Here is a 24,229-nt window from a genome sequence, read left to right as displayed (position 1 = left end):
CTCTCCCCAAGTCAAGATCCCAGATCCACGGCCCCGCCCCCTCCATCATTCCCGGCTACAATAACGGCAAACGATAATCAAGCTCCCACTTGGGGCTATCGAGAGTTACTTAAATGTCTCGACCTGCACTCTGTCCTAGGTCATCCCCCCTCTTCCTTATTCACTCCCAAAAGATACCCCAGATTTAAACATCTACTTCCTCCACAAAACTCTCTACTCCCCCACCATGTCAAACGGTACAAACGGCACCAACGGCGCTGAGGCGCAATCAAAGTTCGACCCCAACTTCACAGACCATGTCATCGGTCTCATGAGCCCCGAGACCGAACCAAGACAGCGCGAGATCCTCACCTCTCTCATCCGTCACATGCACGACTTCTGCAGAGAAGTCGAGCTCAAGCAAGAAGAGTGGATCATTGGTGTCAACTACATCAACTCTCTTGGTCAGGCCTACAAGAAGAACCGCAACGAGACATGGCGCGTCTGCGATATTCTCGGCATTGAGTCGTAAGTTTTCTCCATCGTCCAATCCATAACACCTACTAACACTCTTCAGCCTCGTCGACGAGATCAACCACAAGGTCGTCACCGAAGGCGGCAAGGCTCCCACCTCCTCCAGCATCCTCGGCCCCTTCTGGTCTCCCGAGACCCCCTTCCGCGACCTCGGCGGCAGCGTCGTCCAAGATATGCCCAAGGATGGTCAACTTACATTCTTCCACGGTGTCATCCGCGACGTCGACACCGGCAAGGGTATCCCCAACGCCGTCTTCGACATGTGGCAAGCCAGCACCAACGGCAAGTACGACGCCCACGACCCCGAGAACCAGTCTCGCCACAACCTCCGAGGCAAGTTCCGCACCGACCAGGACGGCAAGTTCTGGTTCTACTGCCTCAAGCCCACCGAGTACGCCATCGACACCTCTGGTCCCTCTGCTGAGCTCCTCCGCATCATGGGCCGTCACCCTTACCGCCCTGCTCACATCCACATCATGGTTACCCACGATGACTACCTTGGTGTTACCGCTCAGCTGTACCCCAGCGACGACCCCTACCTCGAGACTGATACCGCTTGCGCTGTCAAGGACGATTTGGTGCTTGACTTCAAGCCTGCCAAGGACGACCCCAAGGGTGCTACTCTTGATGTCGAGTACAACATCAACCTTGCTTCCAAGAAGTACAAGCCTGACAACACCATGTTGATGCAGAACGCCAACCAGGACAAGTTCTAAGCAAAATAAAAAGAGAAGGAATGAAAATAAAATAAGAAAAAAAGAAACAAATGGGCATTGAGATGGCATGTACATAGCATCTGACACGAGTACATATTAGCGTTGAAGCATAAAGAATGACTAGTAAGAAATGAAAGTTACTGCAAGTTTTATGTAACAAAATTCACCATTCAATTTGTGCATAAAAATGTGAAAACATAATCATTCAAGTTTGGCAATCTAGTTTAGTCAACTTTTATATGAAATGCAACGCAATATGACCATTCTCCAGGCGTTGAGGCTGTCATGGAGTTCTCGTGTTGAAACCGCAACAACGCAAACTAATCCTGCCAGGTCAGACCACCCGAGTCATCATGTTTCGTCTGAATCCAGTATTGGCTACACTGCCAATACCAAACGAAGGCAAGACACGTATCATGCGCATGGGTGTAGCAAACCCAACATGCCGCTTAATCACACTCACGCGGTCTCGAATCGTCATACGAACTTGGCGAGCATGCACATCCAGACCAAGCAGATGAATCGGAGTGCTTACAACTTGAGACGCAGCAGGCATAAACAGTTGGGCCATCTTGAGTCTCGAGTCATCTGACTTGAAGATATCGGCAAACGGAGTGATGGACGCGAAAGGAAACTCGGCAAGCTTGGGAGCAATCATGGTAGGCAAGTTGAAAGAAGCGTAGATAGTGACTGCGTCTCGAAGAGTGAACAAGGCATAACTCAACAGAGGAGTCCCACCACCGCAAGCCATGCGAGAGAAGTAAGCGTCTTTGAATATGCTGAGTCCGGAACTGACAGTCGTGGTAGCGGCAAACTTGGCGGGGGAGGAGCAAACGATGGATGGGTCGAGGTCATATTGCACGGCGTTGAAGGAATCGAACATGTTGGCGGTGGCGTAGGTTCCGAAGTAGACGAGGAAAGGGATGAAGAGCGAGGCAAAGGTGGCCTTGGGCTTGGAAGCCCATTTGCGCATGGAGCCCATGACTGAGGTGTTGCTGGTAGCTTTGTTAAAGACAAGCCTATTAAAGATTGTGTTAGTTACCAACTAATAGATGAGTAGATATAATGACGACAGAACTTCTTATCAATGGCGTAACCAAGGAGTACCAAAGCAGAAGCGAAAGCTGCAGCTGCTAGGTCAACAGCAAAGTACTGCATAGTACAGTGCTGCTGCTCTCGTATACTCATAACGTCTGTCATTTTGATGATAACAAGAGCCAACGGACTCAATTCACTTGGTAGATGATATGAAAAAGAAACACAGAATCTTGAAAGAATTTTACAAAAGCTAGGCCATGACTCTTACTTATATAAAGACGGTATCTGACGCCGAAATACCGAACCACCGCGCAACAGTCATACTGAGTCAACCTATCAAAGAGCCAGAAACGTTCCGTAGGCTCTCAACTACCGGTTTAGTGTCAGCCCGACACGCCTCAACAAAAACACCGACATCAAGGGCTAACCTTGAGGTACGTACGTTTGCTGTATGACAATCACGAAAACGATCAGGCTGGATAGATGCTCACCTTGTGGGTCTCGGTCGGTGAGACAAGCAATGGTTGGGCAGAGTTTGCGGCAACGCTAATCTCAATGCCGTCTTGTGTCGGGTTAACAAGGAGAGCTGGGGTTGACTCACCAGCCTTCACCTAGGTGACGAGTGCGACTACGTCCTTTCGGTTATGCTCGGAGTATTTGTTGAGAATTATTAGACCTAACATTATCCATGTTCTGGTATTACTCGTCATGTAAGCCTCCAGACCGACATTCTGTTGTTTGTTTGTTTGTCCCGTGTCTTATCCCTTCTTTCTCTGCCGTCTCCGCGTTTTCCCCAGGGCTGGTATGGGAATTGTTGACGCGCTAAAGCTAACCCCGGATTCATCTTCAGGGGCTATGCACGGACCTTGATGACACTGTCAGCTTCTGGTTCAGCTTTCAGCCTCCTTTTTGGATGCAACCACAAAGTTAGAGGAGAGCTTGTCCACATCATCGGCGACAAGAACGGTATCCACGGATCTATGATTAATTCGAAAGATTATATCCTTGTTATCATTGACATAAAGTTTCATCAATGCTTCCAACCTTCTAGATGTTCTAGCGCATTACATGCTTCGGCTTCAGACGGTTTATCCTAGCTCATGATTCTGGACGTGGTTCCCACTTCTCACACTGATAGCGAGATGAACCTTTCTTATTGCGACAGCATGGCATAGCCGACGCTTTCCGCAACGCGTATCAATCAGCCCTATGGATACAGACCCTTCAATGCCATTGCTCTCGGGACAGCAGACCATGGCGGAAAGAGTGCTTCCGACCTCCAGTAGTTGTAGGTCCAACGCAAACTGATTGGAATACTGGCTTTACTACGGTTCTTCAACGACATTGCTATTGGCCAACTGAATGTCTTTCCACCGTACAGGAATCCGCTACAGCATAACATATCCATAAGGTGACAGGAATGCACGAGTTTGATCTGCCGTTGACCGGTATTGCTGTTAAGCCGAGCCATCGGCACTGGGTACATGCTAAGATTAGACTAACTGAGACGTCCCAATATGTGCATGAACAACCATGAATCATACCGTTGGATGCTGGCTACAAGATCTGGTAATAAGGGTTTACCACGTGGTCTGGTTGCCATTGAGCCTAGATTACCCGAAAGAGATGGGCATACGGGCCTGTAACCTAGGGCGTATCACGAGAGCATGCCCAAGGAGCAAGATGAGGCAAAAGAACCGGGCTTGGAAAGTTCATTCTACTGGCCCAAGGGTATGGTAACATCCCATTTGCAAGATATGACGAATCAGGCATTTTCTGTCTCACCTACCATGGAGCCCATCTCTAAACTTTATATGCCTCTCAAAATCTCCAAAATTCCCATCTCCCGGAAATTGGAATGATGACATGTGGAATGGGTAGAAATGGGTCTAAATGCAATTCAATGACCATGCAACAATGAATAAGATGCAAGTCGTGGCGGCGCCATGAATGCATCTTGCAAGTCTAGCCCAACCGCCACATTAGCTCTAAGCATGACTTGACCAATGATTGATTTCACAAACTAAACCCAAAATAAGCTGAAGTTGAGCAAGAGTTTGTCTGTAGCTGGAATCACAAGCTTGATGATAATGATACAAAACCATCACGCCATATGGTTTAAACAAGTTAATTACCAAAGTCTATATAGTCTACAGTGTAAATCCAACTTCTGATGCATGCATCCATTATGCAGTGTTTAACGTCCAATCAAGGAAATGGCAATGGCAAGGCAAACACCCTCCAGCGTACAATTTCCAGCACCCTAATATCTGTAGTGACTGACACAATTTTATGTAGATTCCGAGGTTGAAGGTTTCTTGTTCAACGTCTCGACATCATTCACGGTTCCCATTTCCTTGGGTACCTTGAAACCGAGATGGGCGAGGTAGTTGGCCGGGAAGAAGACGTTGTAAAGGAACACGACGATCAAGATCGGCAATGTGTCAAAGACATATTGGCTAGAAACATTATTAGCATGGCGAATGAGACATACTCGATGGTATACTTACAACCACTCCTTTTGATGTGTCTTTCCGTCTTTGCCGCCAGCAAAATCGATCTCACGGTAAACAGAACGGATCTATGGGTAGTTAGCGACTGTGTATCTAACAGGCAGGCAATCTGTCTTACCAAGATGAGAACACATGAAACATTGACCACGGTCAACAATGTCTGCCACTTCTTAGTGATGCCGTGCTTTTCTTGGTTTTGTCGAGCAAACTCAGGGCTAAGCTTCCTGGCCGCGAAGTGAAAGCGAACAGCTGCAACGGTGAAAAGACCGAAACCAGCAATCTGAGTGCTCACACCGACAAGACCCAGAGTCTTGCCAAGGTCAAGCTTCTGCTTCGCATTGGAGTCTGTGGGATCAGTGCCGGCGATGAAGACTGCGGCGACAAGCTGGAGGATGAGAGAAATCATGTCGAAGCCAACAAAGAGAAGAGTGATGAAGCGGGCTTCGCATCGATGAAAATTAGCAAGGTTCTGTTGGTTTGCTGAAGATAGACTCACGGGGAACCCAAAGAAATCGCAGGGTTCTTGACTCAGGTGGTACGACCCAGTAGACAATTCTTCCAAAGACGACATAGATTACACCAGCCATCAAAACCGGAGGCAGGATGATGAGTGTAAACTGGAGCACATATGGCTTCTTTTCAGTTGGTTCAGAGGCAGACTTGATTCTTGCTGCGTATCCAACGATTTCCACTAGATGAGGGGTCAGTTTCTCGACTCCATATTAGAGACTAGGTTTCACATACTTGCAATTGCTAAAAGCATGAATATCCAGACCCAAGCCTTCTTTCGGATGATCTGGTAGAGTGTGACAAGAAAGCTAAGGCCAAACAGGCCAGCAGCAACTCCTGCCAAAGGCTTAGAAGGGTTGTAGAGATAGTAAGAGATCGGTGCGTCCATGATGATGAAATTGTAATGTGAAGTGTGTAGATGATGATCTGAGATTATATTTTATTGTTTTTCTCTTGTGGAATTGACAAGATATTATATAGATTCTTCTATCTCATAGCCGCTAACGTGATATCGTCGACATATCACTTATGGCGTTGACAAACAAGCCACCTCCACAATCTGGACCGCCGGAAGCGTAACACCACGACAATGCCTCTCACAGAAGTCGGGATACGTCAAAAGCTGTCTGGCTCAAGCCACGCTGAGATGCGTTCAAGCTATTGGGACGTCACAGCTGGGGCTTGGCGGCCAATCCGACGGCTGAGTCGCAAGAGCTAAACAAGCCAGTCATACGTGGCGTCCAATGTCACAGGGCTAGCAAGTAGCTACCACGAATTAGAGTCTGCACCAGGAAACACCTTTGGACGTTTGGCGTGTAACGTTTGAAACTGCCATAAAAGCTTGTTCAAGAAGGGGCTATGCTGGGAAAATAAAGTTCTAATCCCCAGGAGCCACGTTTTTCACCTTCGAATGGAAGTCTACAAGCAGCATTCAGTCTACTGCAAGATTCTGGGTCGGACATGTCGACAACCGATGCCGATATGATAGCCCTGTCGGGAGACTCAACCTCCGACTCCCGATGGCGCAAAGCGGAATAAGTGATGATGTAGCATGTGATTGTCCGTGGGTGTTGCAAGATGTTGCGAAAACTCCGACTAGATGCGTTGCGGTGATTGTGTCTTACCATGAACTCTGCTTCTACCCTCGACGCGCTGAGTGGGCTTGTTGTGCAATAGCAACACCTAGTGGATTCGAGTTCCAGTCTTATATGCTTTAGTATACGGAATTGAGCTTTGTTTCTTAAGCAAGAGTGTCACGTGGAAACGCCCTATCAAGCTGCCTCAATCACCAACACAACGTACTAGCTACGACTGAATAAGGTATTCGCAACTTATACCTACATGTACCATCTTGATAGGACTCAGCTGAGTTATAGTCACGCAGGACAGGCCTCAGCAGTCTTGTGAGACGATGTTGCCTGGACTTCAGATTGAAAAGTGTGATAGGTTTTAGATTTGCGCCTGTAGTTAACGTGCAATTAACATAATCATGGCTTATATTAGGACCATAGATGAGCCAGCTCTGTCCATCATATAGTCGCCTTCTACTGTCTCGGTATGGCTAGTCACTACCTTTACACCTCTCCATGTCGTAAAGTGATAGCATCGTGAGCCACTGAAACACAATTACATACCCACACTCCGTGGATAGTCAGCAATTCCTGCTGAACCCAAACTAAGCGGATGCTTTCCACAATCCTTGAACTGTTATATACTCCGCGTAAGCTGTCAAGAATGAAGCAAACACTTCCGGGAGCAGTCCTCCATCCTTGATCCAGTGCACCGTCAATGGGCCATATATCAGCACCTGCACAAGCCTCCTTCTCCATTGTACTTTGGATTCTTCATCCTCTTCTTTGAATCCTCGTTTCTTTAGTGAGCGGTCGTGAAGCAACTGTGCAAGTTCGGAAGAGACGAAGATGCCCCATCCCGTTAAAGAGCGGATCATAAGCTTTCCTTCCGTCTTTTCCGAGCTTTCTAGCACGCCACGTCTCGTGAGCCAAGCCAGGTTCTCGAAGCCAAGGTAACTAATCAAACCGACGATGTATGTTCCTTTGATTGCTTTGCTGACAAAATAATCTCGTGGGTTTTTGTTCCGATCCGTGGCCGCGTCTGTAGTCGTTGTGAGAGTCATGATATACTCTTTGGTTTCAGCCCACATGGCAAGCAGTCCCCATAATCGCGTTATGATCTGCCAATCATCCATGATATTTGAAAGTGCTCTCGCTCGCTCAGCAAAAAGCCCCCTGTAGGCATGAATCGCCGTCATATATGAGTTCAGCTTTGAGAATGGTATTGATGTCGCCAGTCTTGTTGGCGTGTTCTTCAATACCAAACTGCCGAACTTGGTCGCCCAACATCGCAGTCTTTCAGAGATTGGAGTTTCAAGAGCCGTTGCGAGAAAATGTGTTGCGCATGCTAGAAATAGGATGACAGAATCATGGTCTTCGCGAGTGTGAATAAGACGGTTCATGTGTGAAATAAACCCGTCGAGCTTTTTTATCGGGCCAAATGATTTTCTTGGCTTAATTTCGTCGTCATTTGTCGTCGATTTTGACTCAGCAATGTGGACATGTTTGGGTTTGTCTTCTTGGATTGTTGTTGAAGGGATTTCAGGATTCATCTGGTCAACTGTCAGAGAATCCGATATCTGAGCTGATTGATCGCCAAGATCTGTCATTATGTTTGTAGAAGTGATCCGGGAATAACGAGAGGGTTTGGAGAAAGCTTGCTTTGATGTGTTTCATACGACTTGTTTTCGTTGTGATTGCGCGTGAAGGATGAGAATAAGCAGACAGTCTACGTAGCTGGTGATAATGATAAAATCTTCCGGCGGGGATTATAGTTCTCTTTAACTGGTTTGGGGCAATACTTGACCCCTTATCTGCGACTACCGCGTAGGGTTCCTCAAAGCGTTATAGCGGCGTCTGTGGGTACAAGTCGTTCCGAGGTGCTGTAACATAAAAACGGTCATGGGTGTGCAGTAGTAGTGTGCACAGTGCTATTGAGCATCAATGATTGAGAATAGATGAGATATTTTGAATCTCATATCTTGTTGGATATATTATGTTTCTGGCTGAGGGTTCTTAAACGTCTTGTCCAACACTTGGTGGCATGAAGTGAATGATTCTGACTAGAGTAGATACCTATTTCTTGTCTCCACCATATTGTACACTATCGCCAAAAGTAGGCAAAACTGTGCAGTTCTTTGACCAACTACTACGTACCTTCGTGAAGAAGGAACAAAGTGACATTGAACTGAATTCGACAGGGTTACTGAATCAAACATTGTATATGATGTAGGAACTAGGGTAACGAGTACTTAGATTCAGAAGAATGCAAATGTTGTACAAGATTCATCGTATTAACTGGGCCAAGAAACACTATTAAATAATTTCTTGCTTTGCACCCTCTTGAGCATAATACAACTTCAGCCCTTCATAACAGCCTAAAAACAGCCCGTTACCCACAGCGGCCGCTATACAGGTGACAGTAGCACCTCTAAACAGTCCCGAAACTCCATCTCTCACCAGGATACCTTTCGCAATCGAAAAAGGACCGCGTGCTGAAGGCTTCCGAGCCTTGTTCCGACTCAATGCTGAAGTGAACAGTGCCTCTGGTTGCAACGGATGACTGGGAGGGGCCTTTTCTGGGAGACGCATCCTTGTTTTCACGACATCGACAGGGACAAAGAGCAGGGATGCAATAGAACCACCGATTCCGGCTGTGATTCCGCTGACTTTAACCTGCTCGGAAATGCTCGGATTGCTTCCGAACCGTCGAAGCCATCTAGCTTTGAGGTATTCATATATTGAAAATGTGAGACTAGTCCGTGGAAGGTTACCTGCCACTAGGACCGTGTAGCCTGTCCATAGTTTCAAGGGATGTCGAACAAAGTGCTTCAAAGCTGACAGGACCGGGAACCGTTGGCCACCACCTTCAGAGAATCTGGAGACTTGGGCATTCTGTTTGAGAACTTCAGAAGGATTGATGATAGCACAAGCAACCATGTCTGCGAGCGCACTACTCGCAGCATGTACAGCAGTTTGAGACAGGCTACCCGGCTTGAGGCCTTCCTTTGGCTGCAAAGTAGCTTTTGCTTTTTCATAGATGCCGAAGAATGTGACAGAAGCTGGTATCGTTGTGATTACGGTCGGAGCTATACCACGGTAAAGACCGCGAAATAGAGCTGGCTGGAGTTTGCCCTCATGGCTTCTGTACTTAGGTGTGTACTCCGGAGACTGAATTCTTGTGATAAGGGTGTCGAAGGGGTGTACGACAAACTCGACACTCAGAGCCGCGACAGCTGCGGCCTATGAAAGTCAGTTATATCGTTATGGAATAGGGAGCCAGCATGCATCACCAATGATATATCCGCAGCATCTGCGCTGGCGGCTGAGGACATTAAACGACAAGGTTAGCCGGTAGAGGATCAGTACCAAAATAAGAAATAAAATTTGAGGTAGGTAGCGTGGGATTTAGATGTTCACTGCAATATTATTCGAAAAGATCAAGATCTGAAGAGCGAAAACTCTAACGCGCTTGGTGGAAGATCAACTACGTCAACACCGATCAAAAATGGGAGTAATGGCGCTAGACTATTGTCCCGGCAATCATGGCCTGAGCCCAACGGTAAGAAAATCAGCAATTATTGTAGATTTAGACGCGCCATCGGATACTTGAACATACTTAACGTTTGGTGACGAACACGTCCCTATACGCCGTTTAGTTCTTGTTGTTCAGCGATACGATAGTTACACAGCACATCCATCACCAAATATCTTGGTATCACTGGTCTTTAGTAACAAGGCATTAGTCATCAATCTTATCGGCAAGGTGTCAGAAAGATGGACCTCAGAGCTACTGGGTTCAAAAATAAAGACGCCAGAGATACACATGAAACAGGTGCTGGCTTGGTTAATTATTTTCACATGCAAAGCACTAGCAGTAGAGATTTCTGACAACTATGAAGTTCGCCTGTCAGCAACAATCAAATGAATTGGGCTTAACACACAATGCATCATGTCAGATCTCTTCTTTACACCAAGTCGCGCCCGGTAAAACATTGCATCTAGAGGTCCGATGAGTGAGCCAGAGAGACCACCAAATGGCGCCCATCAACGACTCGACTTCAGGCGAAAGCGAAAACAAGTCGGTCGAGCCTGCGATGGCTGCAGGCTTCAGCGGATAAAATGTGACGATAGCGCCCCGTGTCTCAATTGCCGTACCCGTGGTAGGGACTGTAGCAACAGCAATGTTTCACTGGCATCGACTCTTCCCCAGGCTCAGAACGAGATTGACAAGCTGAGGCGAAGAGTCAAAGAGTTGGAGGCAGAACTCTCTCAAGCGCGCAGTAACAGAACTTCGCCTCTCCCACAGCTACAAGAGCCAACGCCACCAAGCAGCTCGCCTTCTCTCTCACAACCAATAACCCAAAACACCACCAAAATAAAACCTTGGGGTGGTGTTTATTTACGACCAGTGCGGTCTCCTAATAGTGCATGGTTTGGACCGTCTTCGCTTTACTTTTTTACACACCGACTTAGCACATTTCTGAGTACCCAGGCTGAGCACATGCTCATTCATCTGGCCAGTAATTTGGAGTTGCGTGGGCAGCCGACGGTACCCCAAGACTCTTCCCGACTCTTAGCACCACTGACTGGGACGCACGATGAGGCTTTCTACCTAACACCAATTCAAGAGGAATATTTCCTTACCTTGTACTGGGAAACCTACCACACGTCGCTTTACGCTATAATTGACGAGGCAAGCTTCAAAACACACATTCAATCACTGTATGTCGATGTACCACCAGGACTCCCGAGAAGGCAATCAGCACTTGTGGATATCATCATTGCCATGTGTATGCAGTACCACGTTTCTTCACGGCCGGCCAGGAAGAAAACGTGTATTGTAGAAGACAACGACGCCACGCTAGCTGGTAGATGGTATTACAGGCGTGCCCAGACTCTCCTGGCCTGTGAGATCGAAGGCCCTTCACTGTCAACTTTGCAGTGCAATCTACTGTGTGCTGTGTATGTCTGTGTTGGATCTTTTCACAATATGGCAGACAGCATCTGTTCTCTCGCTGTCCGGACTGCCTATATGCTGGGCCTCCATCTGGAACCACCAACAACGTTGCCCTCATGCGAGAGGGAGTTGCGGAGACGACTATGGTGGTCTGTTTTTGAACTGGACACTAAAGTAGGCATCAAAGTTGGCCGTCCGTTTCTTATTCGTACCACACACATGATGCCCCAGTTACCCCGAGACGACCTTGCAGCAGCCATTGAGTCAGGATCGACATTTGCTCCTATCGGAGACAACGCTACTTGGCTAAGCTTCAACCTACAAAGGTTCACACTATACAAAATTGCGCGAGATCTCAACCTGTCCTTCTATGGCCACGAGCTCAAGTTTAAAGATGGAGACTCGTTTTACAATGACGATAGCGCTATGGACGATCTTGCAGTCACTTGGGGTCCACAAACAACGACCTTGACCGAGTGGACAAAGCATGTTCCTAACCCTCTCCAGAACAAGCGCAAGAACGGCGTTGCGTTTTCTGGTGATGGTTCGACACTCGATCTCGAACCATATGCACCACTCTGGCTGCAAAGACAACGGTTATGTCTCGAACTGGAATACAATCATCTATGCATCAGTCTACACCGCCCTTTCATATCGTTCTCACTCAATCAGGGAAGCAACACAGTAGCTATGGCTGTCAAGTGTGCGCACCACGCCATAGAACTAACCAACATCGTTCATCAGGTGCTGACCACAACGACTATCCTCCACGGCTGGCACGAGGCCTTTCAGTGGCAGTGGAGTGCAGCCATGACGCTTGTAGGATTCGTCATGGCAAACACGCAAGATCCTCTTGCACCAGCGGCCCGCAAATCTATACAGTTAGCAGTTTCCGTGCTCGATATGTTTGCCTCAAGCTTTGAGGCTGCGGTCAAGGCAGCTATTATTGTCCGGACATTACACCAAAACATTGAATCTGTCATGACACAGTTCGAAGCGCAAACGGCCCAGTTCGCAGGGACGACAAATGTTAATCCTTTGCTGGATAGATCTGTTTCGTTGCAGGAGGGTGGTGAGGATGGGGTTCCGAATCAATTCGATGGCGTTGGAAATGATTTGGACCTTTTGGACATGACTATGAACGTGGATTTCTGGGCTGAACTGGATATGCTTTTACCTGGAGGTTCTGGAAGTACCACGTCGCTACAATCATAAGAATAATTTCTAGTTATGTCTTTTTTAATATCAAATGATAGAAAAAACTTCTGTTTCATTTTCCACACATCATCTGGAATGTGTTCAAGATTGGTGAATGAAGTGTGTCGTATATGATAGACTAAATTGTTTCGCCGCTATTACTATTTCTCAAATTACATAAAAGAGCGAACGTCAATCAACCACTAGCTCTTATGTTCTGTACCTAGCCTAAGCCCAACTGCACAATCCCTCTTAATATAGGCTAACTATCTACAACGTCTCAAAAACAGCTACAGCCGCTTCAGCAGTCGATGTAGCACTAGCAGGGTTCTGACCCGTGACCAGGCGGCCATCAACAACGTGGAAGTCGTCCCAGATTCCAGGGGCACGTTTATCTTTAGCAAAAGTCAGTTTCAGTTCACCATTAAGCAATATCAAGGAGACTCACAAACTGCACCAAGACGATCTGCAACTTCTTCAACCATCTCAGAGCCCCAGCTTCGCAACTCCTCCATGATCTTCATCGTGTTCTCAGCTTCAGTGGTGAACCCGGTGATTCTCTTTCCCTTGATGAGAGGCTCGTTGGTAGTGGGGTCAATGAGATTGGCAAAAATAGCTGGGCCATGACAAACAGAGGAAACGATTCCTCCATTTGCCCACACTTGAGCAGCAATGGATTGAAGGGAGGTCGCAGTAGGGTAGTCGATCAAAGCTGCATGTCCAGCAGAAGCATAGAAGAGCCCGTACTTGGAAGGGTCCAGCTCCGAAGCCTTGATCATATTGTCAAGCTTCTTGCGAAACTCGCTATCTGGGTTAGACCAGGTAGCAAGATCATCACCGTTGAGAAAGTCGGGTTGCTGAGAAAGCCAGTCGGGAGTGTAGGTGCCGGTCTCAGACGCAAGATCGACTTCAAAGCCCGCAGCAGTGAGAACGTTGTATGGATGAAGAGCCTCGGTGATAAAAAGACCAGTGGTTTCTGTGCCTTGGAATAGGCTTGCTGAAGCAGAGGTGATGGCGATAAGAGCACGACGAGGAGGAGACATTTTGATTTAGTTGAACAGGTGTTACTTCAAGTGATGGTCAATGTTGATTGTTGAAATGTGTGTCCAGATATGTTGCTTTTGAGCTTGATTGACTGACTTGTTGATTGTTGGGTTGGTATTCTGTTTTGTTTCTTTCCTGATGATCAAGGCAGTCTATATACGTCTATGGAAAAGTGCAGGACCATACAGGCTTCATCAACTATGTCTAGAATTGCCAATATCACAGCGACCCTCATTGTGTTGTTGTTGCAGCATGAGTGACTCCAATTGGTTTGGGTAAAAACAACAATGAGAGTTGAATTACCCGGAAGCTATTGACGTCATCGGAGCAACTCCTCTTATCTTATCGTGTCGTGCTGACTCCGATGACTCTGAGTAATCCACGCCGATGGTGCGGAGACACTAGAACAGGAGATACTCCTATTGGATATTGAATTTGTCGATCAAAGGAGTGATTACGAGTGGCTCGGATATCGCCGAATCCATCTTTTTCTTCGACGGAGTCCCGGAGTTGGTAATCGAGTCATGCAACGTTATGACACAATCTTCCAATAACGTCCCAACCCACTTTGAAGATTGATCTAGGAGAATACCTTGGAAGATACTGTTGATCACTAATTAAGCTTTTCATTCTTGTGGATATAAGAAGACCCATAATCCCAGTTCAACATGGCTTTCACTATCTTCTCAAGCCTTGATCAATCACCTATAAACAGCGATTGCATTTACTTCTTCCTTTATTACTTCCAGCAAAGCACATTCTCAATATGACACTATCCAAGACAACAACAACTGTCAACCCTGAGAGCAGGCTATTCAAGCCTATCCAGGTCGGCAATGCCAAACTTGACCACCGAATTGTCATGGCACCTTTGACTCGATACCGCAATGACGACAACCACGTCGTCAAGCCCTTTGTCGAGCGATACTACGCCGAGAGAGCCTCAGCTCCAGGCACACTAGTTATCGCTGAAGCTACTGGTGTCTCAATGCAAGACACTGGCATGCGCCAAGGCCCAGCCTTTGTCACAGACGAACAAGTCGCTGGCTGGACAAAGGTTATCTCCGCTGTTCACGAAAAGAAGTCCTTCTGGGCTCAGCAGATCTGGGGACAAGGCCGAGCTTCTGATCCAGAATACCAGAAGGAGCGTGGTTTCAAGTACCGCTCCTCCAGTGCTGTGCCTATCGAAGAGGGTGCTCCTGCACCTGAGGCCATGACCGAGGAGGAGATCCAACAATTTATTCAGGACATGGTTGCCACCTCCCGTCGAGTCATCGATGCTGGCGGTGATATCGTCGAGGTTCACGCCGCTCACGGATACCTTATCGATCAGTTCACATCCGACTCTATCAACAAGCGAACTGACAAGTGGGGTGGCTCCGTTGAGAACCGTGCTCGTCTTCTGCTCGAAGTAATCAAGGCTGTTTCTGCAGAGGTTGGCCCCGAAAAGGTTGCTATTCGTCTATCACCCTACGCTACCTTCCAGGGTTCCGAGTCTTCGGACGTCAAAGAGCAATACACCTACATCGTTAGCGAGCTCAAGAAGATTGGCGCTCTTGCTTATCTCTCGTTGGTTGAAGCCCGCGGTGACCCTGCCAAGCTCCTCGCCCCCGACCAAGATGCCTCAACGGATTCCAAGACTCTTGACTTCATCCTAGATATCTGGGACAACACTTCGCCTGTCATTGTTGCCGGTAACTACAGCCCCGAGTCGGCTGCTGAGGTTCTTGACGGACACTACAGCAAGTGGGATGTTCTCGTTGCATTTGGTCGCCACTTCATTGCCAACCCTGACTTTGTTTGGAGAGTCAAGCATGGTGTTGAGCTGACCAAGTACGACCGCACCACATTCTACGTCCGTGGTTCAGAGATTGGCTACAACGACTATCCCTTCTCTCAGGAATATGTCAATGAGCAAAGAGCATGGGCTGTCAAGAACTTGAAGATGCACGCCAAATAGAATTTTGCACAGGATATGCGTTCTTAGGACGTTGTTCACTGGGAGTATTTTACACGATTGATGACATGCTATTATAAAGAATAGATATAGATACCTTTTAGAAGAAATACAAACATAGGCATAGAATTGAGAGCATTAATGGCCTTTCATGGAACTGTGCATTCTTAACCCCGCCAATTAAGAGAGCGATGAGTAAAGGTTGAAGGGCGCGGTTGACAGGCCTTGCATATAAAACAACGTCATTTCTGTCAACTCCATAGAACTAGATTCTAGTCTCTCAAATTCCATACTTCGTATCGTAACTCGCCCACATAACCACAACCTCCATCCGAGAAACAGTAATCACTATGGCCGCAACACTACTTCTGGAAGGTGGATGCCTCTGCGAATCTGTTCGCTACAAGATCACCTTTCCTGAACACCATGATCTTTCGAAAGACACTCTGGGCTGTATCTGTCAATGCACTCAATGTCGCAAACAGACTGGCAGTTTCTTCCTGGCAACAATCACCGTTCCTGTCGCAGCCATCCAGTGGCAGGGCGATTCAGAGAGTAGGATAAAACGATATAACAAAACAGAAAATATTGACAGAGGCTTCTGCACCACATGCGGATCGTTTCTCTTTTGGCACCCTCGAGGAAAGGCAATAAGCATCGCCACAGGAAGTATTGATCCTATCTACTTGTTTGGCGAAGGCGCAGAAAACACCGATAATCGGGTGCCAAGTGAGGGCTTCGCGGGACAGATATTTAGTGGATGGTTTAATGTTGAGTTCTGTGAGAGTGAGATCAAGGGTATAACAGACGACATGCCCGTTCTCCAGAAGGGAAAGAGATACCAAGGTGATAGCTCGGCAACTTGAGAATCTGCGTATAGATAGGTGGTAGCTGATTCGGTGGTTCGTTGCAATACAAAAGAGGATCGCGTTTTCATAGTATTTTATCAAAAGATCAGTTTTACTAGGAAACAATAGCTTATTCGAAGTAGAAAATAAATCAAATTACCGCAAAGCTGTTCAGGGACGCCTACATCATTTCTATTGGATGTTCCATCAGGCTACCACATCTCGAAATCTCAACAGGGTGTATCCCATAAGAATCGTGTACTATACTTACACATGATATTGAGCAAGGGGGCGTTGCAGCAACCCCGCGTGCACTGTATTACTCATCTTTACGTATTGAAATTTAGTAGTGAAGTTAGAAATCCATTTTAGTGTATAAAAATAAATAGCCTAAGAGCTATAGTCTAAGTAGCATAAGCTGACCTACTGATTTCGTCTCTTATGCTTCTGGCAATCATTTTTTCTAATACCCTGAGGATGATGCCTGATGACCAAATAAGAAATAACGCCAACGCCATAAACTTACCCTGATGTTACCTACAAAACAAAGAAATACTGCTTGCCCGCAAGCGCTGTTGTGTCGTTCCAACACATGACGTTTCAACAAAGAAACGCCTTTGCACATTCAGCCTAAGCCGTTTGTGTAGTCTTGGAATGATCGTTAGAAGAAGTGTGAATGGAGCTGGAGTCAGTGCATTCGCCATCACTACTTGGGCTTAATCCACAAGGGGCGCCATCGTCAGAGTAAGGATCGACTTCCATAGCAACATACCAATCGGACCAAATGCCCTCAGGAATGATGCCTCGCTTCTCAAGGTCCCCAAGTACGTTGACTACCCATCTCTGGCAGAATAGTCCAGGAATTCGCTGGGCAGCAGCCTTGATCTTGTCCTTGGAAGAGATCTCGCCGATGGGGTGGTACTTCTCGATACCCTTGTTGTCGAATGGCTTCTGTTCGATGACCACAATGTACGGCTTACCTTGTGTTGGCCCACCGGTGCAGTGGTACCAGGTTGCTAGTGAAGAAGAACCCTCTTCGACTATGACAAGCATCCAGTGACGAGCATGACCAGGGTCACGGTCACGGGCCTTGCAAACAGCGACGTAAAGGTTTAGGGAAGACATTTTAAGATAAAAATGTGCGGTAAAGTGTATTAATGTGGAAAATAAGGGGAAGTTGGCGTAGAACGACTAGATCTGTGTTTTGCTGAGTGCTTCAGAAGGTAGAAGGATGCTTGACGATGTGGAAGGTGGTGTTTCTGGAGGCAAACCAGATCTTATATATGGATCAGAACAATGAACCTCCATATTGAACACTGCATTGTTCTCCTTCTTGTTGTTCTGGAACTTGTCGTCAACAAGTGATAGTGCGTGTAACATCGTTTCTTTTCCATGGGAACAAGGCAAGATATCAGCCCTACACAGTTAGATTAGGCCGCTGGAAGCATAAGAGACGAAATCAGTAGGTCAGCTTATGCTACTTAGACTATAGCTCTTAGGCTATTTATTTTCATACGCTAAGACTTGAGAGGTCAACTCTTCTGCTACCTACTAGATTATATCAATATATAGGCAAATTCCTGATCTTATAAAATTGTATTCAGTTTGTTACTTTTGTGATATTTTAATATTATCTTTCCAGAAAACTGTAAACGTGATTGATCGTGTTACCCTGCGATCCTTTGTAAATTGGCCGGATGTGTCCATACTTCTTAGAGCAAGTTAGAAGATCTTTGTTCACTTTGATCTTGTGACGGGCACGCACCTGTCCGTAGCAAACACTGCTACAATAAAGACCACTTGGTGGTCGGTGCAACTTCAATGGCAATTTTGCCTTTCCCTTCCCTGCGTCAAGAGTCATAGAAAGTAGGGCAAAGAAGCAACCTTATTCTCGCACAATAGAAAAGCACTGCTTAACAGCCCACTGCTTCTTCTAGCACAACCAAGACTAGCATAACAAAGACCACATTCTTGTCATGTCATCCTTCCTCTTCTTTCCTGTTATTGTTCAATACCATGTTGCTGCCTTAGGCTCCGTCTCTATAAGTGAAATTTTATCTTCTTTCTGATCGATAACCATACTCTTCCTTTCATCAACATTGTCATCATGGGTGTGGAGCCTTACATCGTTGAGCCCACTGGGCCTCATACACACAGTCTCATCCTTCTTCACGGACTTGGTTCAAACGGCAAGAAGTTTGGTCAAGGACTTATTGAAACGGGCATTACGTCCAACGGCAAATCATTGCCCGAACTTCTCCCTGGCGCGAGGTTTATCTTCCCGACTTCTAAGACTCGCCGCTCGAGCGCCTTTCGCCGTGCGAAACTGACCCAGTGGTTCAACATTGCTTCACTGGAAGACCCTTCTTATCGCAACGAGACGCAACTAAAAGGAATGGAAGAGTCATCACGTGAAATCTTTCAACTCATCAACCAAGAACGCGAAAAAGTACCAGACAACAACATCATTTTAGGTGGGATCAGCCAAGGGTGCGCCATGGGATTTGTATGCCTGCTTGCGATGGGCTTTCCAATCGGAGGATACATTGGAATAAGTAGCTGGCTTCCTTTTGCCGCCGATATCGAAAGGCTGACCATCGAGTCTGATGATGCGTCCCTTTCTGACGAGGACGACAATCCCTTTGCTGTTTCAGACGACGAAGACAACTCAGCCGACGCAAGCGTCCAAGTCCACGGCTACGCCAAAGATCTATTATGTATGGATGTAGAGACTCAATCGTCGTTGGGGTCGTCAACGCCTGTATTTATTGGCCACGGAGAAGCAGACGAGAAGGTCAAGCCTGCGCTCGGTGAAGGAGCGTGCCGTATTCTGCGTTCAGCCGGATATGATGTAACTTGGAAGGGTTATGCCGGACTGGGTCACTGGTACAAGGTTCCAGATGAGATTGATGATATCTTAGAGTTCATTAGAGAGAAGGTGGGATGGTCATTGTAGCTATGGTGGAGTGCAGGGTATGGCATTGCAGAAGGCCAGTGGAGATTCAGGCACCAGACTGGCTGTTATAGAAATACCAGATAACCAGTTGAGATACGACGACTGTTAATTCATCAACAGTTTCTTCTTTTATTTGCGTTCATGAGTATGTCATGATGTATAGGTAGTGTCAGATCGAGTCTGATCCGCGTGCAGGAAAACCGCTATGTTGAGCCGCTGTCTACCAACCTATGAGCACTGTTGACTGACACTGCCAATGACATCAATTGAGTCTCGCGATGTCTCAATTTTCATTGGTCCCAATATGTACTCGTGGTTGTCTGGTGAGGAGGTCTAATACCAGCCCAGGTTGTGGGTCAAGTGGACATGTTACCAAATAAGTGACCAGGATTGCATCAATCAGAAAAAAGCCGTCATCGTATAGGGGTCAGTACATCAGTTTGTGGATTTTCGAATCACTGAAAACGCAAGTTCGAGTCTTGCTGACGGCAAACAATCTGAGAATCATTTCTTTTTGCTTTCTGAGGCTTGTGTTACAACACAAGCCAACTGTCGCGAGATGACAATGTGTCTCACTTCACACAAGAAATTTTACAATTTGTACGGAATCTCCCAACTGCAGAAGAACTCACCAAACTGGATTCAACCTTCTTGTGACAATGTATCAACTGGAATGACTATTATACAAACTTATCGTAATGTAGAATGCAGACGAACCGGAAATAAACAATAAGCAGAGATCTTCCGCATTGGAGAACTAATGAGGGCTGCCATGGCTTGACCTGTTTTCTAAAGCAATTTGACGATAATCGCCAACTGAGACATTGACTGACCAAAGTACACTTCGCGCCAATGGTTAACTCTTGCAAACAGCCAGCGGTGCATTTTCGGGGATTTATTTTGTCTTTCGCATCTGATTAGAGCAGTAGTCAAATGGCAGGCATCCCATTTTGGTTGGAAAGTCTGGGTGCATCAACCGCCAAGACATCAATGCCAGAAACGTCTCTGTTGGTCTCGTCCGACCTCAATTCGTTATTTGAGTGAGTTCGGCTTGCTCGGAACTTCCTTTTTTGAACTATCTGAAAGTGCTCAAGTTGCTACGCAGAGGTTTGACAGTTATAAAGACATGCATCCGCGGTATTCCCAATCATCAATCAACACTCTCATACAACAGTTTCACCAAGAATCACACTCATCGATCAATACATCATCTTCAATTTCATCATGAAGCCTTCCGTCATTCTCTCAACGTCTGTCTTTGCGGGCACCACTGTTGCTCGACTGTACAAACGCGACGAGCTCGTTGCCAGAGCAGACTCGAGCAGTTCGCTCAGCACAGCTTCTGTCGTTGCAAACCCCACCGACACAGGAACCGATGGGGGGGAAGAGACTTTGTCTACCGACACAGGGGCTCCCGCCACCGTCAGCACCACGGCATCTTCAGCCAGCATGAGCCCAACAATCCCTTCCACATATGACTGTTTGAGTGATTGCAATAGCAACTACGATAAATGCCGCACCACTCCCGGCGCCAACATGTCCACTTGTGCAGCTCAATACGCCGGATGCCTTGGTTATAACCCCTTTCAAGGAGGCTCTCTTGTTACACCGACTGCTTGTTCAGCTCCTGCGTCCGACACACCTAAGCCTACTCAGTCAGGTACAAGCGATTGCGTCACTGGGTGTAATAACGATTACAACAAATGTCGCACAGCTCCGGGTGCGAACATGTCTACTTGTGCAGCTCAATACGCTGGCTGTCTTGGGTACAACCCGTTCGAAGGAGGGTCACTCGTTACACCAACCGCTTGTTCCGTCACTGCATCCGAAACATCCAAGCCTACTCAGTCGGGCACAAGCGACTGCCTGAACGACTGTAACAATAAATATGATAAATGTCGCACAGCCCCCGGCGCCAACATGGCCACCTGCGCGTCCGAGTACGCTGGATGTCTTGGCTACAACCCTTTTGAAGGCGGGTCGCTTGTTGCGCCTACTGCTTGCTCTGACAAAGCTGAGCCTACCCAGTCGGGCACAGACGAGTGTGTGAAGGAGTGCAACAGTGACTACGATAAATGCCGTACAGCACCCGATGCCAACATGTCCACTTGTGCTGCTCAGTACTCCCAGTGCCTTGGGTACAACCCTTTTGACGGCTCTGAATCACTTGCCACACCTACCGCTTGTTCAAGCGGTGCTGGGACTACTGCGACAGATACAGGTGTAGTGCAGTCATCCATGGCGTCACAGTCTCCCTCACCTCTGCCAGACACAACAATGCAAATGACTGGGACATATGAGAATCCTGTAGCTACATGTACTTCTGACATGTGCGCAGAACCCACCATGACCGAGTCGCCTGTCGTGGTTGACGGTGCTGAGAGTCTTCGACCTTGGATGCCTTTGGTGGCATTGGTAGCGCTAGCTGTACTGTAAGATGTTATTCTGGTGCTGGAATAGCTTGGAGTGCGTACTGTCATTCATCTTTCTAGTGAAGAGCAGTGACACAGGTTTCTCAAGATATGGTTAGAATATTTTCATTGTTAATTATGTTTCCTGAAAGCATTAAACAATAAAGCCACTTACAATTAATTGTCCCTTATTCAAATAGATAGAAATTCTTTTGTAAATGGCCATTGACATAGCAAACCTGAATCGGTCCGGCTTTGTGAACTTGTCCAAAGGAGACATATAGGTGTTGTATTACATTATTTATCTTAATCTACGTCTAGTTATTAATAAGTCAACTTCCAAAACATTGAACTTGGTGAAATATATGCTTAAGCACGGTCTGTCTGGTCATTTCAATCCTCAAACTGCTGGTTTCCACGATCTTGACTCTTTAAGTCGATCTCAGCAATGAACATCGAAGCGAACAACCCTACTGCCCCGAATCCCGTCATGGTATAGAAGATGGTTCGAAAGCATGTGAGATAGACGCTCAGCACATCATTCAAAGTGGGCTGCGAGATATCCAAGGAAGGAAGCTCCTTAATGAACGCAACAGCCCTGGAAGAATCGGCAAGAGGTGCCAATGGTCCCTCAAGCTGAATAGAACTGGATGCGATTGTCTTTGCAAAGACAGTGTTGAATATAGCAGAAGCAATGGTCAAGCCTATCAAACCGCCAAACATGCGGATCGTGAAGAACTGGCCGATGGCGACACCTGTATCTTCTACTTTCTTCACACTGGCCTGCATTGGTAGGAGCTGAAGACGCAGCAGAGCAACACCTGTTCCCCAAATTACTGGTAGTCCAAAGAGCATAGATGAAGAGGAGCCGAGTTCAAAAAGAGCCAGAATGCCAGTACCCAGAATGAGTAAAGCCCATGAAAGTCGCAAAAGCAAGGTGTAACCGCCGAACAAGGGCACCATCATCATGGAGAATACTGCAACGACAACGCTGGTGATCGAGGTGGGTAATAGGAAGACAGCTGACTTGATTGCTGTTTCCAGGTAGACTGCCTGGTAAATCAGCGGCAGGTATTGAAGCAAAGAAACAAGGATGGCGCCATGTATGAAGCCGCCTATCAATGTCATGTTTGCTGTCTTGGAGTGGAAAAGCCGGTGAGGCATGATAGGAACAGCAGGCTTTGACTCAAACCAGACAAATACAGCGAGCACCAAGGCACCCAAAAGCATGGGAAGCAATGTTTGCCATGAACTCCACGGGAACAAAGATCCCGCCCAACTGAGTGGCAACACGACTATGGTGATACCAGAAACGACCAATCCCATTCCAATCCAGTCAAGGCGTTCGACATTGCTTGCGTCAACTGAGATGGACCGCAACCTGAGGAAGAAAAACACCAGAGGTGCACCAAAGCCGAGAATAGGGAGATTTACCCATCCAATCCATCGCCAGCTGGCATATGTGGCAAAGAGTGCGCCAACAGAAGGACCAAGGATATTGCCGACTGCATTCGGGATACCCATCAACCCGAGATACGTAGCGCGCTCTTGTAGCGTTGTCATGTCAGTAAGAATGACCTGAACGAGGACATCAATTCCTCCGCCTCCGAAGCCTTGCAGCACACGTCCAACAATGATAGTCTTCATGTCTTGTGCAACAGCAAAGACTATTGACCCGATGAAGAACAGGCCAATACATGCATAAAGCGGCGGCTTTCGACCAAAAGCATCAGATATGCTCGCCCAAACTGGCTGCATTACAAGACCACAGAGTGTGTAAGACAGGTTGGCCCAAAAGGACTCCAAACTCGAGCCATTGAGGTCATTGGCTATTGTCTGTCCCCGTGATTAGTATGACACGGGTTGGTGGTGGTCAGATTGACCTGGGGGTTATTACTTACTGGGAGAGCTATGCCAAGCGCTGTGGCATCGATCTGGAATACGAAGAGGATGGCGGCGAGCCCAATGAAGGACAATTTGAAAGCCAGTGATTTTTTCTGCTTGGTCTGACTTGGCTCATCTTGCTGCGCCACCTCCAGAGATTGTCTTTGGGGTTTGTTGTTGGTAGTGTGTTCTGTCGCGGGTTCCACGACTGGCTGTTGGCTTGTAGCCACTGTAGATATCTCCATGTCGTTCGTTTCAGAGTTACCAAGTCACCATTTCTTGTTCCCTAAGTCGTGGGTTAAGTTTTAATTAATTGTCAGACGATTGCAACAGAATCACACGTTAGTGAGGCCTCCCTGGAATTAATCACAAAATCCGTCGACTCAAGGGAATGTGGAGACTTGGGAGAAGGATTGTTATCCCAGCACTCTGAACTTTTGACCCGTAACGCTTGTGCAGAGACCAGAACCACGAGTCATTGGCTGATTGAGACTTGATATGGGTCCAGTATAGCGTTATCCAGTGCATAAGAATTATGAAAGCGATGGAATGAATCTCCGAGACATCAGCCGGTATTAGCGCTTACTGCTTACTGCTTAGTTACCGTCAGTC

The 24,229-nt window shown here is 47.1% G+C and overlaps 13 protein-coding genes and 1 non-coding gene across 14 annotated transcripts; 7 read left to right on the top strand and 7 right to left on the bottom strand.

Moving 5' to 3' along the window:
- Nucleotides 1-226: 226 nt before the first annotated feature.
- FGSG_03349 (uncharacterized protein) lies at nucleotides 227-1,229 on the top strand (the record flags this gene model as incomplete). The annotated part of the gene is made up of 2 exons (XM_011324081.1): nucleotides 227-507; nucleotides 557-1,229. 2 exons carry the CDS (start codon nucleotides 227-229, stop codon nucleotides 1,227-1,229), a joined length of 954 nt encoding a protein of 317 aa, XP_011322383.1.
- Nucleotides 1,230-1,563: 334 nt separating this feature from the next.
- Nucleotides 1,564-2,429, bottom strand: FGSG_12452 (uncharacterized protein; the record flags this gene model as incomplete). Its single annotated transcript, XM_011324080.1, has 2 exons — nucleotides 1,564-2,248; nucleotides 2,308-2,429. The coding sequence occupies 2 exons, from the start codon at nucleotides 2,427-2,429 to the stop codon at nucleotides 1,564-1,566; spliced, it is 807 nt and encodes a 268-aa protein (XP_011322382.1).
- Nucleotides 2,430-4,557: 2,128 nt separating this feature from the next.
- Nucleotides 4,558-5,678, bottom strand: FGSG_03350 (uncharacterized protein; the record flags this gene model as incomplete). The annotated part of the gene is made up of 5 exons (XM_011324079.1): nucleotides 4,558-4,726; nucleotides 4,778-4,848; nucleotides 4,899-5,221; nucleotides 5,277-5,471; nucleotides 5,525-5,678. 5 exons carry the CDS (start codon nucleotides 5,676-5,678, stop codon nucleotides 4,558-4,560), a joined length of 912 nt encoding a protein of 303 aa, XP_011322381.1.
- A 750-nt stretch (nucleotides 5,679-6,428) lies between these two features.
- Nucleotides 6,429-7,970, bottom strand: FGSG_03351 (uncharacterized protein; the record flags this gene model as incomplete). Its single annotated transcript, XM_011324078.1, has 5 exons — nucleotides 6,429-6,472; nucleotides 6,593-6,595; nucleotides 6,632-6,751; nucleotides 6,925-6,965; nucleotides 7,006-7,970. 5 exons carry the CDS (start codon nucleotides 7,968-7,970, stop codon nucleotides 6,429-6,431), a joined length of 1,173 nt encoding a protein of 390 aa, XP_011322380.1.
- A 406-nt stretch (nucleotides 7,971-8,376) lies between these two features.
- Nucleotides 8,377-10,311, bottom strand: FGSG_03352 (uncharacterized protein; the record flags this gene model as incomplete). Its single annotated transcript, XM_011324077.1, has 6 exons — nucleotides 8,377-8,436; nucleotides 8,518-8,566; nucleotides 8,761-8,768; nucleotides 8,821-9,603; nucleotides 9,970-10,004; nucleotides 10,305-10,311. 6 exons carry the CDS (start codon nucleotides 10,309-10,311, stop codon nucleotides 8,377-8,379), a joined length of 942 nt encoding a protein of 313 aa, XP_011322379.1.
- Nucleotides 10,312-10,864: 553 nt separating this feature from the next.
- Nucleotides 10,865-12,535, top strand: FGSG_03353 (uncharacterized protein; the record flags this gene model as incomplete). Its single annotated transcript, XM_011324076.1, has 1 exon — nucleotides 10,865-12,535. The coding sequence occupies one exon, from the start codon at nucleotides 10,865-10,867 to the stop codon at nucleotides 12,533-12,535; it is 1,671 nt and encodes a 556-aa protein (XP_011322378.1).
- Nucleotides 12,536-12,660: 125 nt separating this feature from the next.
- FGSG_03354 (uncharacterized protein) lies at nucleotides 12,661-13,560 on the bottom strand (the record flags this gene model as incomplete). Its single annotated transcript, XM_011324075.1, has 2 exons — nucleotides 12,661-12,912; nucleotides 12,966-13,560. 2 exons carry the CDS (start codon nucleotides 13,558-13,560, stop codon nucleotides 12,788-12,790), a joined length of 720 nt encoding a protein of 239 aa, XP_011322377.1. The 3' UTR covers nucleotides 12,661-12,787.
- Nucleotides 13,561-14,327: 767 nt separating this feature from the next.
- FGSG_03355 (uncharacterized protein) lies at nucleotides 14,328-15,670 on the top strand (the record flags this gene model as incomplete). Its single annotated transcript, XM_011324074.1, has 1 exon — nucleotides 14,328-15,670. The coding sequence occupies one exon, from the start codon at nucleotides 14,328-14,330 to the stop codon at nucleotides 15,519-15,521; it is 1,194 nt and encodes a 397-aa protein (XP_011322376.1). The 3' UTR covers nucleotides 15,522-15,670.
- A 198-nt stretch (nucleotides 15,671-15,868) lies between these two features.
- On the top strand, nucleotides 15,869-16,384 carry FGSG_03356 (uncharacterized protein; the record flags this gene model as incomplete). The annotated part of the gene is made up of 1 exon (XM_011324073.1): nucleotides 15,869-16,384. One exon carries the CDS (start codon nucleotides 15,869-15,871, stop codon nucleotides 16,382-16,384), a length of 516 nt encoding a protein of 171 aa, XP_011322375.1.
- Nucleotides 16,385-16,996: 612 nt separating this feature from the next.
- Nucleotides 16,997-17,491, bottom strand: FGSG_03357 (uncharacterized protein; the record flags this gene model as incomplete). The annotated part of the gene is made up of 1 exon (XM_011324072.1): nucleotides 16,997-17,491. The coding sequence occupies one exon, from the start codon at nucleotides 17,489-17,491 to the stop codon at nucleotides 16,997-16,999; it is 495 nt and encodes a 164-aa protein (XP_011322374.1).
- Nucleotides 17,492-18,473: 982 nt separating this feature from the next.
- FGSG_03358 (uncharacterized protein) lies at nucleotides 18,474-19,556 on the top strand (the record flags this gene model as incomplete). The annotated part of the gene is made up of 3 exons (XM_011324071.1): nucleotides 18,474-19,304; nucleotide 19,339; nucleotides 19,486-19,556. 3 exons carry the CDS (start codon nucleotides 18,474-18,476, stop codon nucleotides 19,554-19,556), a joined length of 903 nt encoding a protein of 300 aa, XP_011322373.1.
- A 175-nt stretch (nucleotides 19,557-19,731) lies between these two features.
- Nucleotides 19,732-19,813, top strand: FGSG_20609. Its single transcript has one exon. It is a non-coding gene; the product is annotated as a tRNA-His (tRNA).
- Nucleotides 19,814-20,546: 733 nt separating this feature from the next.
- On the top strand, nucleotides 20,547-21,758 carry FGSG_03359 (uncharacterized protein; the record flags this gene model as incomplete). The annotated part of the gene is made up of 2 exons (XM_011324070.1): nucleotides 20,547-20,982; nucleotides 21,037-21,758. 2 exons carry the CDS (start codon nucleotides 20,547-20,549, stop codon nucleotides 21,756-21,758), a joined length of 1,158 nt encoding a protein of 385 aa, XP_011322372.1.
- Nucleotides 21,759-22,126: 368 nt separating this feature from the next.
- On the bottom strand, nucleotides 22,127-23,862 carry FGSG_03360 (uncharacterized protein; the record flags this gene model as incomplete). The annotated part of the gene is made up of 2 exons (XM_011324069.1): nucleotides 22,127-23,569; nucleotides 23,635-23,862. 2 exons carry the CDS (start codon nucleotides 23,860-23,862, stop codon nucleotides 22,127-22,129), a joined length of 1,671 nt encoding a protein of 556 aa, XP_011322371.1.
- Nucleotides 23,863-24,229: the final 367 nt, after the last annotated feature.

This window comes from Fusarium graminearum, chromosome 2 (assembly GCF_000240135.3).
Source record: "Fusarium graminearum PH-1 chromosome 2, whole genome shotgun sequence".
NCBI lineage: Eukaryota > Fungi > Ascomycota > Sordariomycetes > Hypocreales > Nectriaceae > Fusarium > Fusarium graminearum.
Note: the sequence above shows the minus strand (reverse complement) of the source record. Positions and strands in the feature narration are given on the sequence as shown.